This window comes from Lepidochelys olivacea (assembly GCF_965140295.1).
Source record: "Lepidochelys olivacea isolate rLepOli2 genome assembly, chromosome: 7".
Classification (NCBI taxonomy): Eukaryota; Metazoa; Chordata; order Testudines; family Cheloniidae; genus Lepidochelys; species Lepidochelys olivacea.
In genome coordinates, this window is record NC_140417.1 from 94,772,435 (window position 1) to 94,796,367 (window position 23,933).

The 23,933-nt window shown below is 40.2% G+C and overlaps 2 protein-coding genes across 6 annotated transcripts in view; one reads left to right on the top strand and one right to left on the bottom strand.

Moving 5' to 3' along the window:
• The window catches only part of MARCHF5 (membrane associated ring-CH-type finger 5), a 74,732-nt gene extending 69,292 nt beyond the window's left edge, over positions 1-5,440 (bottom strand). Inside the window, exon 1 of the mRNA XM_084633820.1 lies at positions 5,163-5,440. Coding sequence (XP_084489946.1) covers positions 5,163-5,206 — 44 coding nt within the window. The 5' untranslated portion in view covers positions 5,207-5,440. The remainder of the gene's footprint in view (positions 1-5,162) is intronic.
• An 88-nt stretch (positions 5,441-5,528) lies between these two features.
• CPEB3 (cytoplasmic polyadenylation element binding protein 3) overlaps positions 5,529-23,933 on the top strand; it is a 189,567-nt gene continuing 171,162 nt past the window's right edge. For 3 of the 5 annotated variants that reach the window (XM_084633815.1, XM_084633818.1, XM_084633819.1), the window contains exons 1-2: positions 18,084-18,185; positions 18,410-19,305. In XM_084633815.1, coding sequence (XP_084489941.1) covers positions 18,421-19,305 — 885 coding nt within the window. In that variant the 5' untranslated portion in view covers positions 18,084-18,185; positions 18,410-18,420. Of the gene's footprint in view, positions 5,684-16,025; positions 16,104-18,083; positions 18,186-18,409; positions 19,306-23,933 lie in introns of those variants that run through there. The other 2 variants (XM_084633816.1, XM_084633817.1) reach the window with 2 other exon arrangements.

Genomic DNA, 23,933 nt, shown 5'->3' on the forward strand with positions numbered 1-23,933 from the left:
ATCTGCTTCAGCCATGTGTATCAAATTTAAATAAATATTAAAATAAAATATGAAAAATAGATTCTTCTGATAATTGTTACTCCAGAGGGATAGCAGAAATTCCTACCAGCCCCTAACTATAAACACTAAAATCTCACTTGTAAAGAGGAGATTAAAAACAAAAAGCTCACTGTTCTTAAATTATACTGCTTACTATGTAGTGATCAAATACTTCAACACCAGAAATTCTGTACATAGAATATCCTATACTTATATATTCCTGCAATAGTGTACTTGTTCAACATCCATGTCTTCATATCAATGAGAAAAAAAAATTGTAACCAGAAGTGATAATCGTACTCAAAGGGGACAAAAATTTACTTTATTTAAATCAAGTTTTTAAAACACAGTACATTTTTCTTTTTAAAAATAAGAATATTTAAAATTAAATTTGAAATGACAACAAACTATATTAAGGCCTAAAGTTATTATAATCTATCAATCATTTAAATTAAATAAATTATTTTCAAGCAGTACAAGTTTGCTGCTGAAGTTTTAAAGAAAGTCAAACCATAGTGAAAGTAACTGGCTAAACACCTGGAACCAGAGTATGTTAAAGTGCTAAACCAGCTTTTGACAGCAGTAGCCTCTTCTGCAGGTACAGAGAGAATATTTTCTTCATTTCAGATTATTCAGCTAATGCAATGTAATGACTAGTTCATCCAAAATTGAAAAATTGACTGGGAGCTGAAAAAGCAGAAAAGCTTGTTTTTCTCTACCAATATATGAATAAAAATGAGGTGTGACAGGATGAGATCTATTATTCTAAAATTCTGAAGGAGATGGTGATCAGAAATAATCAGTTCAATTCATTAACCACAGATACTACTTTATCTAAACCAGTTTTAAATGTAAAACATGTTTTTATAACTTTTCTTTATTTAAATATTTTAAAAATAAAATAAAATGCTATTTTTGTGCATTTAATTGAATTCCAATTTCCACCCCCAAAGCAACTTAACATAAATAGCAAAAAAAAAAAAAAAATCTAGTAAATAAGAAAAGCATCATTCTCCATTTTCTATCATAATAATCCAAATAAATGTTTGTTGAGCTACATAATTGCTTAAATAAATGTGGAGTGGTATAGTATCTCCTCCTGATCAGCAAAAAGTAAGGTCTATATTTAGTTACAAATCAAAGAGAATCAACCTTTCTTTAGGAAAATAACTAAGTAGTACAAAGGCAAAACAAGATTAAAATAATTTCTTTATATCAAGATTTCCTGCTTGCTAATTTAAATCATTATTAAAAACGGATTAAATCCAGCCACCCTGATATGGTGTTAATTATAAGTCATTCAGGTGATGTTATCAGACACTAACAGAGTGATTCTCAACTTTTTCCATAGCAGCACACTTTTTTCCAACTACAACAGAACCTCAGAGTTAAGAACTGACCAGTCAACCACACACCTCATTTGGAACGTAAGTACACAATCAGGCAGCAGCAGAGAGGAGGAAAAAAAACCAAACACAAATACAGTACAATACTGTATTAAATGTAAACTGCTAAAGAAATAAAAGGAAAGTTTAGAAAAAGATCTGAAAGGTAAGGAAACTGTTTCTGTGCTGGTTTCATTTAAATTCAGAGTGTTTAAAAGCAGCATTTATCTTCTGCATAGTAAAGTTTCAAAGCTATATTAAGGCCACGTTCAGTTGTAAACTTTTGAAAGAATAACCATAGCGTTTTGTTCCGAAGTTACGAACATTTCAGAACTACTAACAATCTCCATTCCCAAGGTGTTTGTAACTCTGAGGTTCTACTGTAGCTGGGTATCTACCCAAGAACCCCCCCTCATTTATCAACAGGACAAAGTAGAAAGAAAGGGTGGCTGTAACTCCCTTGAAATCTGTTCATAACCCAATGTTGAAAATCCATGCACTCATCATATTTTTTGGAGCCAAATATTAAGGTTTCTCTTGTTGACCACCATACAAAACATAATGAAAGCAATTACACATATCTATATGACCTTGGCAAGAACAATGCATAGGAACACTACCCTTCTCTTTGGCTTTTGTAACCTTTCTTCAATCAGAAAGAAATACCACTGAGTGTTATCCTTACTGACTGATGTTATATACATGTCAGTACCTCTAAATTCCCTTTTTGGGCACCCTGCTGCATTCTCAATTAAATTCAAACTCTTCCAGGCTTACTCCTCCTTACCACTGTCATTTTCTCACACTTGCCTCTCTACCATCTTTCATGCTGCCTGTATACTTAGAGCCCCTTCTCCCATCCTGGTTGCAAAAAAAGTGACTTTCTGCTTGCTTTCTACCTTAGAAGTATCTGGAGCATCAAGTCTAGTGTTCCCTAGTTTTGCTGGAGGACTTTTTTGGGAAGGATATTGTCAGTGATGTGTATGGTGAGTTCACACACCTTGAGACAACAGGTTGCATGTAAAATCTATAACAAACACATCCTCTTTCACCAAAGTGTTCATAAGGCATAGGAACTAATCAATATCATGTCCGATTAAAAATCTCTTCCCCTTCAGCTGTTCATCTTTAAGTCTCTTGTGATCTTTAACTTTCATTATTTTTTCAGCTGCAAAAGCCTGGTCTACTCTAGAAAAATTACCTATTGCTGACAATGGATGCAGTTGAACTGGTGCTGAGCACAGTTTAACCGCAAATACAGACCTGGGTTCTGAAACACTGCTGAACATGTTTTGTTACCGACACTTGCCAATGGGTAATTTTTCTAGTGTAGGCAATGCCCTAAAGAGTCTTCCATGATACACAAAACCTGAAAAAAAACCAAGCCAAAAACAGTTTTTACTTAGAAAAAACATTTGTGCCTTCCAAATTCATAAAGTAGCAAAAATACACCACAACCCCAGTGTTTGTTTGGTCCGCCGCCCCCCCGGCCTTTAAAGGTCACCGTACCCATTTACCAGTCTAAGACCTCAGCTGTACCAACTACCACCCATTAGCTCTCATTAACACACTAACCCACAACGGAAATAATGAGGCTGAGTGTAAAGCAACTCAGGTTGTTATCACCTTAGAAGATTTATTCACTGGAACAAGCTACACAGTTGTGATGTGATATTATATCTGTATGTGGGGCTGCAACGAGCCTCCAAAATGTGTTTTAGGACTTGCGTATAACACTAAAGCACCAATTTTATCAGAAGCAAGAAAAGAAATACTAGCATTACAAAGAGGGGAATTTAGAAGATACTGAAGTACAAGTGGACACATTCCACTGTTTGAAAACCTGTTCTGTTTTGGATTTGCAATGTTCCCCCAGATCTTTTTTTCAGAATGTTCTTCCTTTCTCAGTCACAGTAATTCCACCATCTTCTCCCCACCTTTGTTTTCTTCCTTGTCTCCTCTCTTCTTTACTTCTCATATCTATGCTGTTGTTCACTTTGACACTGGTCCCTCTTAGTAGCTCCAAAATCCAACTCTTTCTTTTCATTCCTGCTTCCAAAACCCTTGGTAATCTCTTGCCTACATTACAGCAACCTCCTCGATAATCCCCTGCCTAGATTATAACTTCTTTCTCTCTGGCTGGCCTGACTTTAACTTTGCACTCCTCCATCCTACCCAAAATGCAGACACCAAATTTATCTGCTTCTCTCTTTCCCACCATATCACCCTCATCCTCCTCCTAGATCAAACTCCTCATTTTCACCATAAACGCTGCACGCAACTCTTCCCCTTCCTCACATAATTTAGTGTCCATCGCTCTTCTGATGGCAGCCTACATTTCACTAATTCCACTTTCCTTAAAGGTGACCTGTAAAGGAGAAACACATTGGGTTTGTGCCCTGTTTGCTTCCTTATGATGAAGGACTGACAAGTTCTCCACATCATAAATGGTGTATAGAAAATAATTAAGGAAGTGTTATTTACCCCTTCACATAACATAAGAACTAGGGTCACCAATGAAATCAATAGGCAGTAGGTTTAAAACAAACATAAGGAAATACTTCTTCACACAATTTAGTAAACCTGTGGATTATTGCCAGGGGATGTTGTGAAGGCCAAAAGTACAACTGGGTTAAAAAAAAAATAGATATTGATGGACTTATCCTCCATGAACTTAGCTGTTAGCCAGGATGGTTAGACACACAGCACCATGCTCTCAGTGTCCCTAAACCTCTGACTGCCAGGATTGGATAACAGGGGGAGGATCACTCAAAGAAGTGCCCTGTTCTGTTCCGCCATCTGAAGCATCTGGCACCACCACTGTCAGAAGACAGGATACTGGACTAGATGGACCATTGATCTGACCCAGCGTTGCCATTCTTATGTATCAGCTAACATCATAAAGCAACAACAAATGCACATACCCATTTGTTTTTCTTTTGCAGGTCATATACTTCTCTTCTTCGGCCTTCTCCTACCTACATCTCCAAACTTTCTTCCATGAGACCTCCTATGCTTACAGTGTCCTTTATAACCCTTACGAGTAATACTCCTTTGCTTCTACATCCCTTCCCAAGTCTTTCTAGACACACATGTTCCTTAGTACCTAAGCAACTCACAGGCACTGATTAATTTATCCTTACACCATCCCTATAAGATAGGAAAGTGCTATCACCACTATTTTATAGACAAGGTACATAGCCGCTAAGTGAGTTATTCAAGGTGAGATAGGAAGTCTGTGGCAGAGCCAGGAAGTACCTTGAATCCCAATACAGTGCCTTAACCAAAGGCAAACGTTCCTCCACTTCTTTCCATAGTCTGTCCCACAGTTTTCTCATGCCACCCTCATGGAATTAGACTAAACACTGTACAAAAACAAGTAATCCCAGAACTTTACTTTCCATAAACCTCCTGGTGCCTTATCTGAGACCATCTCTCTGAGACTCATACTTCACCGAGATGTAGTCTCCCTGAAGCGCCTGGTACACACACAGGTGAAACAATCAAACACCCAAGTTCATGGAGAATAAACATACAAGAGCTCCCCCACCACACACGTTCCCCTAGATATGTGTGGTTACCCCCACCGCAGGCACACTCCCCCTCTCCCTCTCTGTCTCCCCACCACCCCAGGCCTGGACGCACCCGCTCACACACACTCGCCCCCCACTTCCCCGGTATCCATGGTGGTATCGATCTCACCCCCACTACCACACACGCACCCTCTCTCCCCTGTACCTGTCCATGGTCTGCTGCAGCGCCGAGCCCGCCTGGTCCGACATATTCTCCGGGTGCGGGGACCCCGGAGGCCCCGCTGCAGCAGCGGTAACAGGAGGAGTCGGCCTAATACCGGGCCCGAAGCCTGACACGAGCGCAGGGGATACGGGGGCCTCCCCCCGCCGCAGGCAGGGCGCAGGACAGGCCGCTAAGGCGCAGGACAGGCCCTGGGTGACTCCTATCGGGTGCAGGCCGCAGGCTCCATACCCTGCGCGGACTGAGTAAGCGGAAAGGGGGGCGGCACCTCTGTGAGGTAAGAGCCAGGCCGCCCCCTCCCCCGCGCGTCAGAGCGCTGGGGAAGGAGGGCGACCGGCGCACCATGGGAGATGTAGTCCCCGCGCCTGCCGCTACTGAGGGGATTTAAAGGCCCCCAGGGCGCGCGCTGCGGCTGCTGCTACCGTTCCCCGGTGTCGAGTGCGGGGCAGGTGGGTGCTGCCTTCAGAGGGGGACGTGGCGGGATGGCCGCACTTGCTGCTGGAAAGGTCAGCACCCTGTCCCCTCTCCTTCTCCGCGGGGCCGCTCTCTTGCTAGCGCCTCCCTTCCCTGAGGCCCTGTAAGCGGGGAGGGGGAAAAGAGCCTTTCACTCTCCCCCTTCCTAGTAAAGCGGCTGCTCTGTCCCAGTCCCCTCGTAGGGCCCGTGTATCACGCTCCAGGGCAGCGTGGGGCCACTGTGGGGAGTAGTTATACCCTCCCGCAAGTACTTTATTGTAAACCTGTAGCCCCGCCCTGTCTCCCCTTCCCCAGGACACTGGGGACACAGGAGTGTCCTCTCCGCCCCCAGTGTGACATAAACAGGGGCTGCTATTTAGTGTCTTGACCTCCAAAGCGGCTTTTGCCCCCCCCCGTGAGATCCCCTTTCAGAAGAAAGGGGTCTCTGGTAAATCATGAGTAAGCGAGAAAGGGATTCGTGCTGAGTACCTGACTTTTAGTTTAACAATCTGTTGAGGCGGGTGGTAATTGACATGATTCAAGTGAAATTACTAAATCCTTGTTTCCTTACGGGGGGTTATTGCCAAAAACAAATAAACACATGCACACTTTGTTAATGTCCCCTCATACTTCAGTAAAGCCTTGCACTTAAAAGTCCTCATTAAGGATATCCCTAAGTAAATAAGTGAAGTGGAGCTTTTGCAGCAAAACTCACCTCCCCTAGTTGTACTATGAGGCACAAGGGAGATGCCCAAAAGATAAATGGGAATTGTGTGAATTTTCTTGTTTTAGCTTGTAGGTACGCTTTCTCATGGAGAAAAAATAACTCCTTTCTAAAAAGTCATCCTCGTGTAACGTAATGTACATATTTCTCTAGATGAAGCTGTGATGCCATCTCTACGTCTACCAAATCTCTCCATTCTTCCTTCCTTACTGTCCTTCACTCTCAACTCTCACTTCTGTACTGATGTACGAAGATCCTACATTGTGTCACTTTGGCTTAGGGTGACCACACATCCTGATATTAAGGGTTTTGTCTTATATAAGCAACCTATTGCCCTACCCCTGAAAAAGAAAGGGTCATTATTTTTCACACTTGCTATCTGATCACCCTACTTTGGCCAGGGAAGGGTTGATGTCATACTTTCCATGATGTTTGTCAGAGGTGGTTAATAAAGAGCAGTTTGAGGTGTTCTCACCCTTAGAATACCTATAGAGAGTATCCCTGCAACCTAGTCTTGTTAGACAAGGAATGACCAACAGTGATTGGTACCTGGTCCGTATGATTGTCTTGTTGTTTTGTGGCTATAATATACAGTAATAGGGTGTAGCATAGGCACCGACTCCTTGGGTGCTCTGGGGCGGGATCCACCCATGGGGAAAAATTAGTGGGTGGTCTGCACCCACTGGCAGCCAAGCTCCCCCATGCCTCACCTCCTCCCCTGGGCGTACCATGTCCCTGCTCCTCCGCCTACCTCCTAGCACTTCCCACCTTGCTGCCGCCAATTGGCGGGAGGGGGAGAAGCGAGAATGTGATGCGCTCAGGGGAGGAGGTGGGGAAGAGGTGGGGCCGGGGCGGGGATTTGGGGAAGGAGTTGGAATAGGGGCAGGGAGGGGGCAGCAACTTTGGGGAAGGAGTTGGAATGGGGGCGGGGCAGGAGTGGAGTCGGGGCAGGGCTGAAGGCACGGGGGGGTCAAGCACCCACGGGCGGGAGCAGAAGTCGGCACCTCTGGGTTGTAGTGGCTTAATATTTTACCAAAGCACTTCTAAAACTGCAAATGTACAACTACACCACAGTGCAGGCACTTCTGGGAGATTGAGGCAAAATGGCAAGTTCTTGGTAGGAATTGTACACTGCACGGCTGGGGGGAGGAGGGATCGTGAATTTTATTTAATCTTTTATTATGCTTATCACAAACTCTAAGAACATAACAGTTTTAGTAAGCCTAAAGTTTAACTAATACATAAATTAGAGATAAAAGCTCCTGAGCAGCATCCTAGCCATATCATAAGTTCTTTCATATTGTGGGCTTCTTTATATAATATATTTACATAGCTCTGTCTCCTACAAATTTAGCTAAGGATGCTAGGATGCAGGTCAACGGCCAACACACTATCCGTTGTATTATCTCATTAAATTTAGGAAGTGTTATTACCACAGAACTAGAAGTTAAATTAACAATTAATATTAATTTAAATTAATTTTAAAATATTAAAGTGCTAGCTGTAGTACCTATAGATATTGTTTAAGGCTATGATCCTGCAAACATTTAAAGTACTTGCATAACTTTACTCATGTCACTTGTCTTTTTAACTTCAGTGGACATGTTTCACTAATAAAGTTACACATGTATTTAAATGTTTACAGGCTCAGGGGCCAAGTTTTCCCGCACTGCTCTGTTAATGTCAATAAAATATTACTGAAATGACATACATAAAAAGTGTTTCCACATTAGTCCTATCAGCCACTGCCTTGTTAATCTAGTCCATAAAGCTAGCCTAGTAGGGTAAGTCTGAAAACAATTTTGCAAGGCCCACACATTAATGTAACTAGCTTCTGTCCGCATTGATCACTTCACAGTGCAAAGAACAGGCCTTTTTGAGAAGGGTCTATAAGCTGATTCTTTGGTGTCTCCCAAACTAAACACATTTATTTTATGTAAAAAGGAGATCTTTGGGTTACTACCAACTGCCAGTACTATGGTCCGTTTATATTTGTCAGCAAACACCTTAAATAAGTTTCTCTAAGCCTGAGGCCCCCTTTTATCTGAAGGTTTTGTATGAACCTTACTGAATCTTAGGTTACGTCTTTTCTTCCAGTAAATTCACTATGGAATCTAAAGTAGCTATCAATATTTATAGAAGAGATCAGAACAGTTGTCTTATCACTTTCTCACCAAGCTTACACATATTAGATATCTGTTATAGAAGTATGATCAAACAAGAGGATAAATAAACAAAATTTCACTTACCAAAAAGTTCTGTTATGATTTTGTACTAGCATCTATCACTCTAGAGATTGAATGGCATAGCAAAGGTCCTAGTGGACTTTGTGGAGTCTTTGACTCTTTTCCCTTCCTGGATATAGGAAATTCTGATGGGAGTAATGATGTGGGTTTTGTTTTTGTTTTTGTCTGGTGGTAATCGTTGTAAATGTCATTCTGGCTACGAAAATCTTTATAAAAGAGCAAGGTATTAATAGATTATAAAGCCTGTGAAGGAACAATTGTTTTAGGGATGTGATTTTTTTTTTTTAAATGGTACAAGCCCTAATGCATATGTAGTTACACTGGTGTAAAGGTACCTTGTACTGATGTAGCCTATTCACCTTCCTGTATGGGAATAGCTATAATGGTATAAAGCACTTTTATACCAATAAACTTCATCCACGCTTGGGGGATTATATGATGTAAAGTTAATTTATAGCTATATATTATAGTTAAGGCAATACAACTTTCTAGTGTTATAGTTTTCCCTCTTTCCTTTTTTACACACCTTCCTCATGAGCTTTCTATATTATATGCCATTCAATATACATACCACCTCTCTCTCTCTCTCTCTCTTTCTGTATATATATTTGAATATATAAAATTTAATTTGTGATGTATATATTGAAAGTCTGCAAGCATATTTTGTGTGTCAGATTTAAGGTTGTTGGAAGGAACTTGCACATGTCAGTATTTCAGTGAATGGTATGTGTGAACAGTAAGAACAGAATATTTATATAAATTGTCTTTACTAATCTCTTTTAAATACTTATTTATTTAATGGTAACATTGTAGTTGTGTTTTTCATAAGAGTTTTATATTATGTCAGTTGTCTGAACTTAAAGTTAACACATTTTAATGGGAGAATATCCTTGCTTTTTCTTTTTTTTTTAAAGAAGAAAACATTAGCAGTCTTGAAAGTTTTTTAATTATGTGGCATAGGAAATTACTTGAGTGCATAGTTTTCTGCAATGCCAGGCTCCAAGGGGTTCATGTAAAAAAAACTCTGCACCAGATTAATATATTTCTCTACAGCTCTTTCCAAGCATCTGACATGAATTTTTACAATAATCTGCTTCAATAAATGGGCAGAGGATAGGTAAACTGTCTTATATCTCAGCCAAGTTTGGGAGGACATACAAGGAAAACTGCTCATAGCATAGCCCCTGATCTTGCAAATGTATCTATGTGTTTGTACTTCTGCACTTGCACGGAGGTCATTGACTTCAGTGGATCTCTGAATGGGAACAAGTGTCTGCCGTGGCGGATGCATTTGCAGAATTGGAGTCTAAATCCGTAGAGCATTTTATGTGTTTAAAATGTTACACTTCATTGACTCAGTTCAGAGCAGGTTTCCTTGCATATATTCAACATGTCAAGGAGCTGAATAGGGTAAAGATTACTTCATACTCTTCAGAGCTTTCCAGAGTTGAGGGTCTATATGGGCTGCCTCCCAATTGTTTTCATAAATATTTTCTCTGTTGCCTTTTCTAACATTAATAAAAGCTGTTTCGAAAAATAATTATCATAACTTTTTATTGGAAAAAAAATTATCTATGCTTGAAATTTTGTTTAACTCTGTTTACCTACAGATTTAAATGTAAAAGCAAAGCCATGAATAAGGAGTGCAAAACATTAAGATTTTTTTACATTTCAGAAAGGAGTAATTTTTAACTCCTAAAATACTAAACACATTTACTTGTCATTATACCTAATACAATAATTAAAACTCCACTTGAAAAAGCTCAGTATAACCTTAATGATGGCTCTGTTAACAACACATCCATAATGAAGTCAGTATAATATCTGAGAATGGTATAATATTATAGAGACAAAACATGATGACATAGCAGAACTTCAATAGGGGTAAATCATGCCTGTAAACACCTTAAGTTTTATTTGAAAGAGGAACAATGGAAGGAGCAATGACGACTCAAATTTGGTCCAAAATTCAGATTTATTGAAAACAAGCTTTTAGCAAAAAAAAAAAAAAAAAAAAATTTAGGAGGTCGCCAAAATATCAGTTACATGGGAACAACTTTTAACAGGGAGCAGAGCAGAGCTAAATTAAAAATGGTGACCTACAGATAAGACCATAGTTCCGTAGCAATATCCTTAGATAGCATTCAGTACCCTAGTAATTCAAATGTTACACCTTCAAGAACGAAGCTTGCTGTCAATTAGTTTAACAAATATTTGTGAGACTGTAGAGGAATGCTGGGTATTAGAATTCCTGGGTTCGCATCATGATCTGGGAGCCGTATGTGGTCTAGTGGTTAGAGCAATGGTTACAGACCAGTTAGTCAAGCACATAAATTTGATTCATTCCTTCAGAAAGGCAGCAGAACAAGACCTGAGACCTGGGTTCGCAACTCAGTCTTGATGTGATTTGTGCAACTTCTCAATTACCTTATTTGAAAAATTAGGGAACTATTAGTTGCCTAGCTTTTAGGGTAGAGATATGAGGTCATCATAGTAGTAAGGCTTGTGAACAGCACTCGGAAGAAAAGGTGAAACCAGAATCCATGATCACCTGATTCCCAGTCTCAGCTGAAGTCTTTGAGGAAGGGTTCTACCTTGTACTGTCACTTGAGATGTGGGCAGATGTGACAAGGCTGCCTAAAGCCTGCATTCTGAGATGCACAACACTTGGCAGTGTGTATATCACTGCATTGCAAAACCAAGTATTCGAAAATCATGAGGCAGAACCCAAAATATAATATTTAAAAATTGTGGGTTTTGTCTGTTGTCTAATTTCACCACCACCACCACGTCTTTTATGAGGAAGTTCCCATCCCCAATTTGTGTGTTATCAACCTGGGTCCAACTTCAATCTCAAATACATACAAAAATGCAGTTTCCATGTTCACTGCAAAGTAAGAACTTGCCTTCTCCTTTCCCTGACAGAGGAGGTTACAATAACAGCTTCCCATATCTCCCTCCCTAACAAGACAGGATAGGCAGCTACCCACACTCGCGTTTCCTCCATACTCCTCTGCCCAGTACCAGGTTTACAGTGGTGCCATGGAGCTGGGTCCATGCTCAGAAGGAGTCCCGGCCTGCTCGGCTTGCATTGTGCCCTGAGATACCGCTGGCTCACTCCCCACCACGCACCGCTGGCTCCTCTCAGCCTGCTCACTGGCCACCCGGGGGCTCCTCTCCCGCTGGCCCCACCCACCAGCATCTCTGCCCCCTGGCTGGACCCCAATGCATCTCCGGCTCCGGGCAGTCTCTGCTTCCCGTCACCTGTGGGGCCCCACCTGTCTCCCTGGAGCTGAGCCGCCTGGGACTGGTGCAGAAACCTGGCCAGTTGCGGGAAAGGGTGGGACAGTGGAGCAGGGGCTTGGCTGGGCCCCTCCAGGCAAGTGGGTCCTGAGGGAGCCCAGCAGGGGCAGGTTCTGGCCTGGCTGATTGCATCACTTCCGAGGGGCCAGAGTGATTTTCCACCCCTGGACCAGCCCTGGCTGCACTGCCGGCTCAGCCCAGCAGACAGTCGCCTCCCAGCAGAGCTGGTGAGTGTGGCCAGGAAGCAGGGCATGGGGGAGTGGGTCTCTTGGGAGTCTGGGGGGTGGGTGCTCAGGTTTGAGGGGGTAGGGAAGATCTGTGTGTTGGGGCACTAGGGAGTGGGGGTTCTGTGTGGGGTGCTGGGCACCTGTGGTGGGGCTGTGGGCAGAGGGTCCTGGGCCAGGGTGATGGTGTGCAGGGAGCTGTGCATTTGTGGCATGGTTGGGGGGCGGGGGGCGGCGGCACTGGGCATAGCAGGTCCGGGAGTGCTCTGCCATAGGGAATCAGACGGGAAGGTGTTCTGGTGTTGGGTGAGGGGATTGTAGTAGAAAATTAAATCACTTTGTAACAAACTTATTTTGACTTTAAAAAGACATTTTGATAAAGTACTTCTGTTAGTTAATAAGGGAATATCTAGGGATCACTAATGAATAGTGACCAGTATAACTTCTAATAAGGATCCAGAAGAGGGGCTGAATAGCAAAGTGACCATTTTCTAGTGGAATCATTTTGTTTAGTCAAAAGTAGGAAGAATCAAGAAATTTGAGAGATCTAACACAGGTAAGTAACTGGGAAATATGAAAGCAGTTACACTTTAATATTGACAAAGGGGAGATAATTCAGCATAAGTAATATTTAAAATAACACCTGACAGAGGAGGTCATTCAGTCATTCATACATACTTTGTCCCATAATTAAGACATATGGCACCAGATTAATTTTAAATTTATTTTTAATTTAGATTTTTCTATTCAATGAAACTCAGTGCCCCATAATATAATATTAAATTTCTACTAGCTTTAGTAAGCTAAAAATGCCTTTGTATATAAATAAGAATAGTATTTGTAGTTACATAGCTAGGATCAAATTACAAATGTGGGAATAAACTGCATGAAGTACAAGGTATAAACTGGTTTCAGAGTAACAGCCGTGTTAGTCTGTATTCGCAAAAAGAAAAGGAGTACTTGTGGCACCTTAGAGACTAACCAGTTTATTTGAGCATGAGCTTTCGTGAGCTACAACTGACTGAGACCAAGAAGGCACTTTTCTCATAATAAAATATTGCAAAATTATGTCCAGTTGTTGGGGTTACACCTTTCTTTGAATCATTTGACATGAGCCAGTGCCAGATACCTGATTAATTGAACCGCTGATGGTTTTGATAGGGCAGTTCTAAACTGACCGCCCTATTCCCAATTGCCAAAGAGTACTAGTAGGAGAAAGCTTTATTTTTTCGCCCCAATGATCCTTTTATTAGGAGAAGGACCTTCAGCACCCAGATTCTGTCTTCTTATTATGGTGCGCTTTCCCCACTTTTCCTGATTACTGTATTTGGGAAGGGGACATAGATAATATTCAGGTTGCCTGGACCCTCCTCCTCCATCTTCTTGGCTGACCTGCAGAGTGAAGCTGTCATCAAGGATACCTGAATGGGTTTAGGCTGCTGCCCCTTCAAAATGGAACAGCAATTCAGCCACTGATCAATAGACCAGAATAGAACTCTCCCGTATTAGGCAGTCAGTGACACGCTTGCTGTCACTTTCAGGTCATACGTATGTTGACTGGGCTGCCTGACATCAGACTTTGAATGAGAATCCTTACGAAATATCTAATACAGCATTCCATGGCTACTGGAGAAGATTACATCAGTTATTTCAATTTAGGAACATTTCCATGAGCTAGAAGCTGCAGTGATGGCTTTCACCTGAAGAGTTCAAAATGTAGTGAACTTCACACTTCTGAACTTTTATTGTCATGAGGATTTGGTGGGATGCAGGCAGTGGATGGGATGACAGTAAGGGGCTGATGGGGCCATCAGAGGATACGAGAGGACTGGAGTGCAGCTCTCCAGGAATCTGATGGAGAAGCAAGTGTATTGGTAGATAATGTATTGCAGTTGTTGCTGATATTCAGGGAGCTACAAAGGGTAATACAGATAAATCCCAATTGCTATCTGTGGGAATAGCAGCAGTGTATATAATTATTTTAAAAGCTTGGAAATTGAGACAAAAAAAGTTTTGGCCCAGTCAGGTGGGTCAGGGCTCTGCTCCCTCAGTCCTCAAGGTTGCAGGGAGCCATTTTAGCTCCCAGTGCAAGTTAAACCACCCTCGAGTTTGCTCTTGCTTGAATTGTCTTGGAACAGCCCCCTTAGAGGCAGTAACACTGGTCCAGCCATACCCTTTTCTGCCCTGGCACCCTGTCCATTTTATGGTAGGGTGGCATAAGGGAGTGGCATAGAGTCAGTATAACCAGTTCTATGCTAGTCAGATTCCCTGTTCAAAAGAATCCTCAGATGCCCTATTAAAGCAGCTTCCTGGCCCATTTGTGCAATCAGAGTGGCAGCAAAGAGTCTAGGAAAGGATGCTGAGAATCTGGTCATTACAGCTTTGACTTAGTTCTTAGACTGCATAGCCCACCAATTCAAACTGTAAAAAGCGAAGAAATAAACAGTTAAGTCACTTGACAATTCAGCTACAATTCCACTCATTTCTCCTTCTTAGCTTCAACTGTCTCTCTTCCAACTATTGCTCATATATCTCCAGCCTCTGTTGAACAACCAATGTGCAGCCTCACGCACTAATGTTCACACAATCCATATTTAAATTTTGTAATGAAAACTAATTATTAACATTGATCACATGTTTATATATATAACTTTTCCTGACACTATAGGAAAATATATTGTGGCCAACATTTCCAATCTGACACATCTCAATTATACACGAATACAACATACAGAACTACACAGAATGTAATTTATGAAAGTAACAACAGCCTTCTATTAATAATCCAAACACTGGAACATATAACCAATTAATTTGGTTTGAGGATGCATATTGATCTCTGAAGAGGAGCTGGAGAGATGTGGGTGGTAGAAGGGAGGTCTTGGAGGAGGAACTGCTGACTGATGTGCAGATGGAGTGTTAAATTACTTAACTGCTTGTTTACCCCCCCCCCCTTTTTTTTTTTTTTTTTGTAGTTTGCATTGATAGGATATGCTGTCTAGTAACATAAACTCAATGTTGACTTTCTCATGTGGGAATCTACCTTGGGCATTTATATAGCACAAGTAACCATAATATGTAGATGTTGATCTTAACTGACTTTTAAAATCTCACATAAAACCTGTTACCTTATACCCAGATGTAAGACTACATTTTAACAAGAATATTGTGACTGCAATATAAAACATTTACTTCAGATAAGAAATATTGTAACTAATATTAAAAAGTAGTGTCTTACCTCTTCATAGTGGAAGTCAGGTTGTGATTTTGCACGAGAAGTTTAATTAATTAGCTAGTGACTAGCATTTAATTTATTATTTTGGGTAGCTATATTTGATCGGTTTTATCTTGATGTATACATCTGTCAGACTGCTGGAGGCTTTTATTGTAATCTCGATTTTCAGATCAATGTATCCCACCAGTTTTTCTTCTGAAAGCTAATGATTTGGGGCTGCATTAATATTAAATGTAATCCGGGTTGCAACCACTTCCCCCTGGGGAATGGATGTATTTGATCTCGCTTCCTTTCAGTACTGTAGTTCTCCCAACATGCAGAAGTCAATAGCCGTACGTGGAAAATACTTCAATCCCCACAGTTCCGTGGGTGAGCATGCGCCATAAGCTTGCAGTTGTCAAAGTGCTCTTGCCAGAGCGGTCGCCTATTTGTTATATAGCAAACCCGAAAGAAGAAAATAAATACTGTCATTGTATTGATATTTAAATACAGAACACTCAAAGCTAACTGTTCCTAAGAATTTCTGCGTTGACTGCTTGGGTTACTGCATACGAACGGAGCTGGTATTGTTATGGGGATATAGATTTCCTGTACTGGACTGTAAATTTGCACAAATACTTATACCAGCATATAATCAAGAGGCACCGCATATTAGCCCAACATTAGACATTGGTTGGCCCGTCTTTCAAAGTCATTTATTATCCAGTGTTTCTCCATTCAGACTGGCTTCATTCATTAAAGGTAGGTCTTGACCTTGACAAGAGGGTTGAATTTGTGCTGAAATTTTAACCTTTAAGGAGTAATGGAAAACGGATGTGGATTACTATCCTCAGGATAAAGTTAATATACAAATAACTAAGTCAAGATATGCATCTGAAACAACTGGTGGGGTGGCCACTGTACGATTACTTGGTGAGTTAGTGAATCAAGTACACTTTATTGAAGGCAGGATTTTAACCTTTCAATTGTTTATTGTAAAACATAACTTTCTAAATGGGTGCCTCAAAAAGCAAGGAAGGATTATAGATGTTATCTGTTTTCACTTTCTCCTATGGAATCCCTAGCAATTGTATGCAGTTCTAACAGTAATGATGATTTTGATAGAAATTCAGCTAATGGAAAGCTACACGAAGCCTGGAATATTGTGGCTTGCTGCAGTACGGCTTTAAATTGCCTCGAAAGGTTTCCTGCACCCCCACCAGCAGCAGCAGAGCTGCGTGATACAGATGCAATAGTTTACTCCTTTCTTCCTAGGAACTTGGCTTAATGCTGTCTCACTATATGGACTGTTTAAAGTCATAATTGTCGGATTTACTTATTTGAATAGAGAATAAACAGAAAGTGTAAGGGAACGGGTAGCAGAACCTGTCCTGTCATTATCTCTAAAGCAAAAGTGTGTGTACGTATATATTGTGTGAATAAAATATAGAGTTTGAACCAGATGGAAAGTGCAATCTTAAACGAAAGACCTGGATCATGTAAAAACGGCTGATATAAGAAATTAAACTTTGTCTTCACGCTCCTTGACACCCTTCCTAACCAGCTGTTTAATTTGGCATCACGTTATTTTGCGGCAGTTAAATAGCAATCTAAAAGTCAAGTGATTTTTAGAAATACAAACGCCATATGGTTAGAACAATTAAAAAATGTGCTTAGGTGTTCAGAGATGCCTACTTTTATTAACATGGCTACTTGATTAAAATTAGTCCTAAATTAATAGGCGTATTTAAAATATCCTCACGAACTTTTTGTGTGTGTTGCCTCTTTAATTGTATATACATCTGCGAAATTTGGGGGTGGTTGCTCTGATCGTTTCTTGCAGAGGTTGAGGAGTAGCGAATGCATATACCTTACTCTGGTACTGAGTTTTAAAATAAGGTTAACATTTGTATTGCTTGGCCTGATGTATTTTATAAGTGCCACCTTTCTAATAGGTATAGGACTTGCTCCCCCACATAAATGTAATTTCAGAACGTTTGAACTTGATTATATTTAGTGATTGACTTGTAAATTGCATCTTTAATCATTCAGTCCCTTTCAGATGGAAGAAAGGTGGTTTTTAAAATGTGTGCCTGTATAAATTAAATGTTTTGATTCGCCCCACTTCTTTAATTTTGTTTTGAAAGTAACAGATTTTAGTATTTAAAATACTGTCTCCAAGATTTGCTTATAATTTTGGCCTGAGATCTGAAAAGTATTCTATTCTGTAGATTTCACATATATAGTCCTGTCTGTAGTGAGTATATCAGATATACACAAGGAAGGGACTGTCCTAGGATGCAAAAACCCTGTTTTATGGAGAATAAGCCTGAAGTGAAAAATCTTAAGGTCGTCGGAGGCACATATAACCTTGTTTTGTTTTTCAATCAGAGTTGATGCTTATGTATCGGACCAAACAGTAAACTGTCAAGAAAGAAAAGGCCAGTAAATGATTGTGTAGCTAAGAACCTCTTCTATTATCAGCTTAAGTTCTGAGCATGTTCTGTCCTGTTAAATGGAATAATTGAAAACCTGTTTGTTAATTAAGGGAAATGGGCAGCCTGCTCCTTTAAAGGTCTCCTCGTATGGAAGGGGGTGGAGGAGAGTAAAGGCTGGTGTCTTTTTAACCTTGCTGAAGGACGCAGCAGTATTTATTGACGTATGCAAATAACTGGGGAGGAGGAGGGTGCTTGGAAAAACAGGAACCAGAATCAGTTTCTCATTGCAGGGTGAGAGCTCTGAGTTCCGGTGTAAGAGAAAAGAGACGTGGCGAAATTGCTGTATATCTCTGCCCTATAAGCACATCTCTCATTTAGATTGAAAGGAATCAAGGCATCAGAAAGGGTGAAGCCTCTTAAAATATATTTGAAGGCAATCTAGTACGATCACACTGATTAAACATTGCATACTGCTAAATGGGGGAGGAGGGGGAATTACGAATTTGCCTTGCAACTAGCAATGGCACGGGATTTTAGCAAGCGAAATACCAAAGCAGTGCGGCGAGTGGTATGAATGAGAATAATAACCTGTCTTTGTGTTTTCCCCTCTACCCCCCATCACTGTTTCAGCTGCACAAACCATGCAGGATGATTTACTGATGGACAAAAGCAAAGCCCAGCCCCAGCAGCAGCGGCAGCAGCAGCAAGATCCAAACGCAGCAGAAACCCCTTCTACACCAATCTCTTCAGAGACGTCTAAACCGGAGGACAGCAGCCCAGTGACTAGTGTCGGCACAGCAACTTCTGCCCAAAATAGCAAGGAGAAGATGCAGATGGAGTCCCCCATCTTGCCTGGCTTGAGTTTTCACCAGCCTCAGCAGGAACCTACACCCGGCACCTCCTTGTCTCCGTCCTTCGGCAGCACCTGGTCTACAGGGACCACAAACGCAGTGGATGATAGCTTTTTCCAAGGGATTACCCCAGTCAATGGCACAATGCTTTTCCAGAATTTCCCTCACCATGTCAACCCTGTGTTTGGTGGCACTTTCTCTCCCCAGATCGGCCTAGCTCAGACTCAGCACCACCACCATCAGCAGCAGCAAGCCCAACAGCAGCAGCAAAGGAGGTCACCTGTGAGTCCCAATCAGGCACCTTTTGCTCAGAGAAATGCTGCTTACAGCCATCAGCCCATTATGACCAGCAAACCGTCTTCCTCCTCTGCCTCTTCCTCTTCCTCCTCCAGCTGGAATAACCACCAAAACGCAGCCTGGAGTACACCTTCCAACCCCTGGGGTGGGTTGCAAGCTGGCAGGGACCCTCGAAGGGCAGTTGGAGTGGGGGTTGGGGTAGGAGTGGGGGTTGGGGTGCCCTCCCCCCTCAATCCTATTTCACCCCTCAAAAAACCTTTCTCCAGCAATGTCATTGCCCCTCCGAAGTTCCCACGGGCTCCACCCTTAACCCCCAAATCCTGGATGGAGGACAATGCTTTCAGGACCGACAATGGCAACAGTCTGTTGCCTTTTCAGGTAATGTCTTAATGCACCTTTTGCCCTGGTGACAGATCTCAGTGTTTTGTTTTAAGGTGCACTCTGCGCCAATATATCATCTAGAAGGCAACATGTCATTTTTACCTTCCTCATAGCTTATGAGTATTTTACCTCTTCTGAAATCACACTGGCTGCTCTCAGAAATTGCACACGCAGATCCAAAATCTTGGGTATGGACAATAGCCCTATTTTTCTTCTAATTTAACTTTTTTAAATTAATGCAAGGGATTTTAACATTAGAAAGCTGGTTGCTTTCAGGGAACATAGTTTCTATAGACTTTATATTCCATTCCTGTGTATGATCAATGTGTGTATTTAATTTGTATAGTATTTGCAAAAATCCTATACGACCTTAAATGGTGAGGAATATGGGGCTAATAATGTGTATAATAGCAGGCTTCAGCTTTCTAACTAGAAGGCTAATTTTAAACAAAGATGCTTCTGAACCTGATATGCAGCTCATTACTTTTCACCATTAAAGAGGTTAATACTTATTGTTGAGATGTGGTTTAAGAAGGACTGTATTTACATAATGTATACAATCAAATGTTGAAACTTATTAAATGTGTAATCCAGTGTTGCATCCAGGGTGTAGGTTTTTGATGCATCTAGAGGCAGCATAGGTGTGTACAGAAGGAGTGCTGTATCTGTTTTTTTCTAATAAGGAGCTCTCTGATCAAATTGACATGATTTAGAAATGGTAGGGCAGTATTTATTATTTTGTAAAATAAACCATGTTATGCAGTTCAGTATATTTGCAGAGAAAAAGAGACAATAGGACACGACCTTCAGAGCCATATTGCAATGGAGTCTATTTACTAGCTACATAGCTCTGAAATATTTAAAGCTGCAGTGTCCTTCACCAGTTTGGTAAGATGACAAGGTGGATAAATTACAATCGAAACTGAGGGAAATAGAAGCTTTGCAATTTTAAAGAGTGAGGCTTGTCTAGGTGCTAAATACCTTTTTAAAGTGGAATAAATTAGGGGCACTCACGTGCATCTGTATGAGACTAAAAGAATCCCCCTTTGTGCCAGTTATCATTTCCAGTCTCAGGTCAACTGGAATGCTTCTGTTTTGCAATATTAAGTGGTATGTATGCTTTTGCTTTAGAGAGGCTTTCTCAGAAGTTACGAAGTGTTAAGTCTTTAACATATTACTCAAAAAGAAAAGGAGTACTTGTGGCACCTTAGAGACTAACCAATTTGTTTGAGCATAAGCTTTCGTGAGCTACAGTCACTGAATGCATCCGATGAAGTGAGCTGTAGCTCATGAAAGCTTATGCTCAAAAAATTGGTTAGTCTCTAAGGTGCCACAAGTACTCCTTTTCTCTTTGCGAATACAGACTAACACGGCTGCTACTCTGAAACCTAACATATTACTGGTAATAGGAATGATGTTTAGCTTGATATTTTGTGTTAGAAATGTAGGAAATAAGTAAAAAAGCTGATCAGCTTTAACAGCTATTACTAGTCTAAGAAATATGCATTCCTTTGCACTTTCTGCCATTCAAATAGGGATGTTAAAGTGAGCCTTGAGACTTCATTTTGCTGCTTCATTCTGTTTACAGGGAGACTTGCTAATTTCTTATTGGCTACCCTCCGTGGAGGAGGAACAGGTTTTATTGAGCTGCTGTCACTCTCTCTGTAGCATCAAAGAATAAGCAACTCTTGAGACATTCTTTTCCCTGCTGAAGCTGTTACATCGCCATGTTCTGAACAACTTAAAAGGTTAATTGACATTAGCTAGCTTTCACCTATTCCTAAAGGTGACTAGTAGAAGTATCCAAACTGGTACCCATATTTGAGTTCTCTAAAAATAAGATTTTACAAAATCTAAGACCAATGGCACTATTTCTGTGGTTTTAGTTAATTCTAATGGGAAGTGTCTTCTATAAAAATACATTCTTCTGTAGTATTTGCAACCCAGACATAAGCAATATTGTGCTAGTGCAGGAATACCAAAAGTGAAAATTCCTAGAAAATGCCATATATTAAACTGACTAGCTTCTCATTTAGAAACAGGGAGAAGACAACATATGCAGTGAAAAGTTAATTAGATGTTTAAAATTCAGTTTTGAAAGTCTAAGTCTTGTAACATAGGTCAGAAAAATTTGCTTTCTTCAACATGAATTTTAACCTGCTAGTGGCCTATTAAACTAAAAACAAATATGTGCCAGTGACTACTTTTATGGCCAGGTGAAATATGGGCCTCAAAAAATTTTCTAGTTGTCACAATGACATTTTATAACACAAAATCTTGAGTTTTGCTTGAGGCAGTCCCCTGGATTAACAATTATTATTCCTGTCTCTGAGTAGTTTCATGATTACTACACAGAATTTGCTGAAGAAGGAGTCTTGTAACCGTAATATGGATAATATATAGAAAATTGTCTGGTTTTTGTTTGTTTGTTTAATTAAATTTCAATTTCCTTTTTGCAGTGTAGTGACAGTTTATTTTAACATCTGTTGCCTGGTATTTTTGTCTTAGAAAAGTTGGGCAATGTGTTGGCACATGAAGGTTTGCTTATCAGCGCTATCAAATAATTCTGGCAGGTTCATCAGTCTGTTAACCTTAATTACTTTGGTGGGGTTTTTTTTGTTGATTACAGTGCATTAGTTAACTACTTTTACTATCTCATTTAATTTCCCCATGTTGAAATTTTTTAAACCGTAGACATATAACACATTAAACATAATAGAATGTATAAATGTTTTAAACACCCATATTTGCCTAACAACTTACTTGAGTCACATTGCTGTATCTTGCACTTCACAAACATTATGAACAAGGTCACTGCTCAGAGGAACTCAGTTTTATTCAGACAACCTAGCTGAAGGATTAAAAAGTCAAAGGAGTTCTGGCAACATCTGAATTGTGACCAGTTTTGAGAGGCAAGTAAAAGATGCTTTGAAGGAGAAGGTATACTTGTCAAGGAAGGCTGTTCCTGCCATAAGGGGCATTGTTATAAATAAAATAAAGGTGGAAAGCTGAAAGCAGAAGAAGTAAACAAAAGGAACAACTGAAACAGGACTGGGTAAAACACAGAAAATAAGATGAGCGAATAAGAGAAGATGAGCAGACGTGGGGTGAGGACAGATACATAGTCTACAAAGTGTCCATGGGGATCTTAGTGAAGGGATTCGAAGAGGTAGAGGCTGATGAGGGAATAGAGGAAGATGATTGTCAGAATACTTAATAGTATCATTTTAACAAGTGGAAGAGTCATTTCTCAGAAGTAGAGCAGTTTCAGCATACAAAATATTCTGCTGACCCTGCTGCTTTCCTCATTGTGCTTTTGATACATGTAAAAATACACAATTACAAGTTACATTTTGAATACATATGTGTATAACATTTTGCTTCTGCTCTGTGTGTGTGTGTGTGTGCGTGTGTGTGTACACGCATACACAAGCATCTAATTGTTTTCCCAGTTTTTGATCAAATCCAGCTTTACTGAGATTTCTACTAGTGATATATTTAAAAGAATGTGAACAGGGTATTACTGCTTTTATATTTGATTTAAAATACTACCTTAAAAGACTGTTGTGGATTACTGCTAGAAGAAAAAGACTGCAATAATTATTTACGTGGGGATTAATGGTTAGTTAGGTTGAGGCAATAGGGAGTCTTCCCACTGATTTTTAATAGGAATTGGATTGGACCCATACAAATTTGTTAACTAAATTTAGAAAATATCTTCAGTTTTGGCAATTGATATTTAATATTAAAGTGGATTTATAAATTAATAAATATTTTTATATGTATTTAGTAGTGAAGCTCATTAATAGGTGCAAGTATTCTGCCATATGTTGTGCTGTCTTTGCTTACCAAAGTGAAATGGAGGGCAAAGGAATAGACACTATATCATGGTTACAATTCTAGCATAATAACTTTTCCACCTGCTGATTAATGGACTGCTCTTTAAGAAGCTAAGAGGCTGCTATCAATCTTTTTAAATGTATAAGGTACTTCACGTTTTAAGATATTGGTAGCTTTTTGAACTACCGTTATATTGCTCTTAATATATATCCATGAAATACAATGATGCATAAAATAATTTTGTCTTCAAGCCCTAGAATACTATTGCTAACTAAACTCTGCTAGCTTACAAATAAGAGAACACCAGCTAAAATGTAACCTTTTTCATACGGTAATGAATTAGTTATTTCACAGTCCTAGTACAGTAATTGTATTTCTTGCTTGGTATTACAGTAACTTAAACAGGTCATCATACAGAAAATGATGGATGAGTGGCAATGAGAGTGCTTGTTGAGAAATTTTTCATGTTACCAAATCTCCAATATGGAATGAATTCCACGCAATTTTCTACAGCCCATTTGTTAAAACTGAAACATTAATTAGTGCAATAACTATTAAAAATCCCTTTCCTTTTCTTTTAGATTTTAAATGTCTCTCACATAGTATTCAGGGGTCATTGTCCTTCTGGGGAATTTTAGGGTAGGTGTAAAGCCCTTTGCATAAGTAACTTTTTTTTTTTTAAGATTTAATTCATAGTTCTAAATCTGACATTCTGGGTTATAATTTTTTTGATATGAGGTTAGTAGATCGACATTAAGTATGATTTGCTATGCAGTTACTGACAT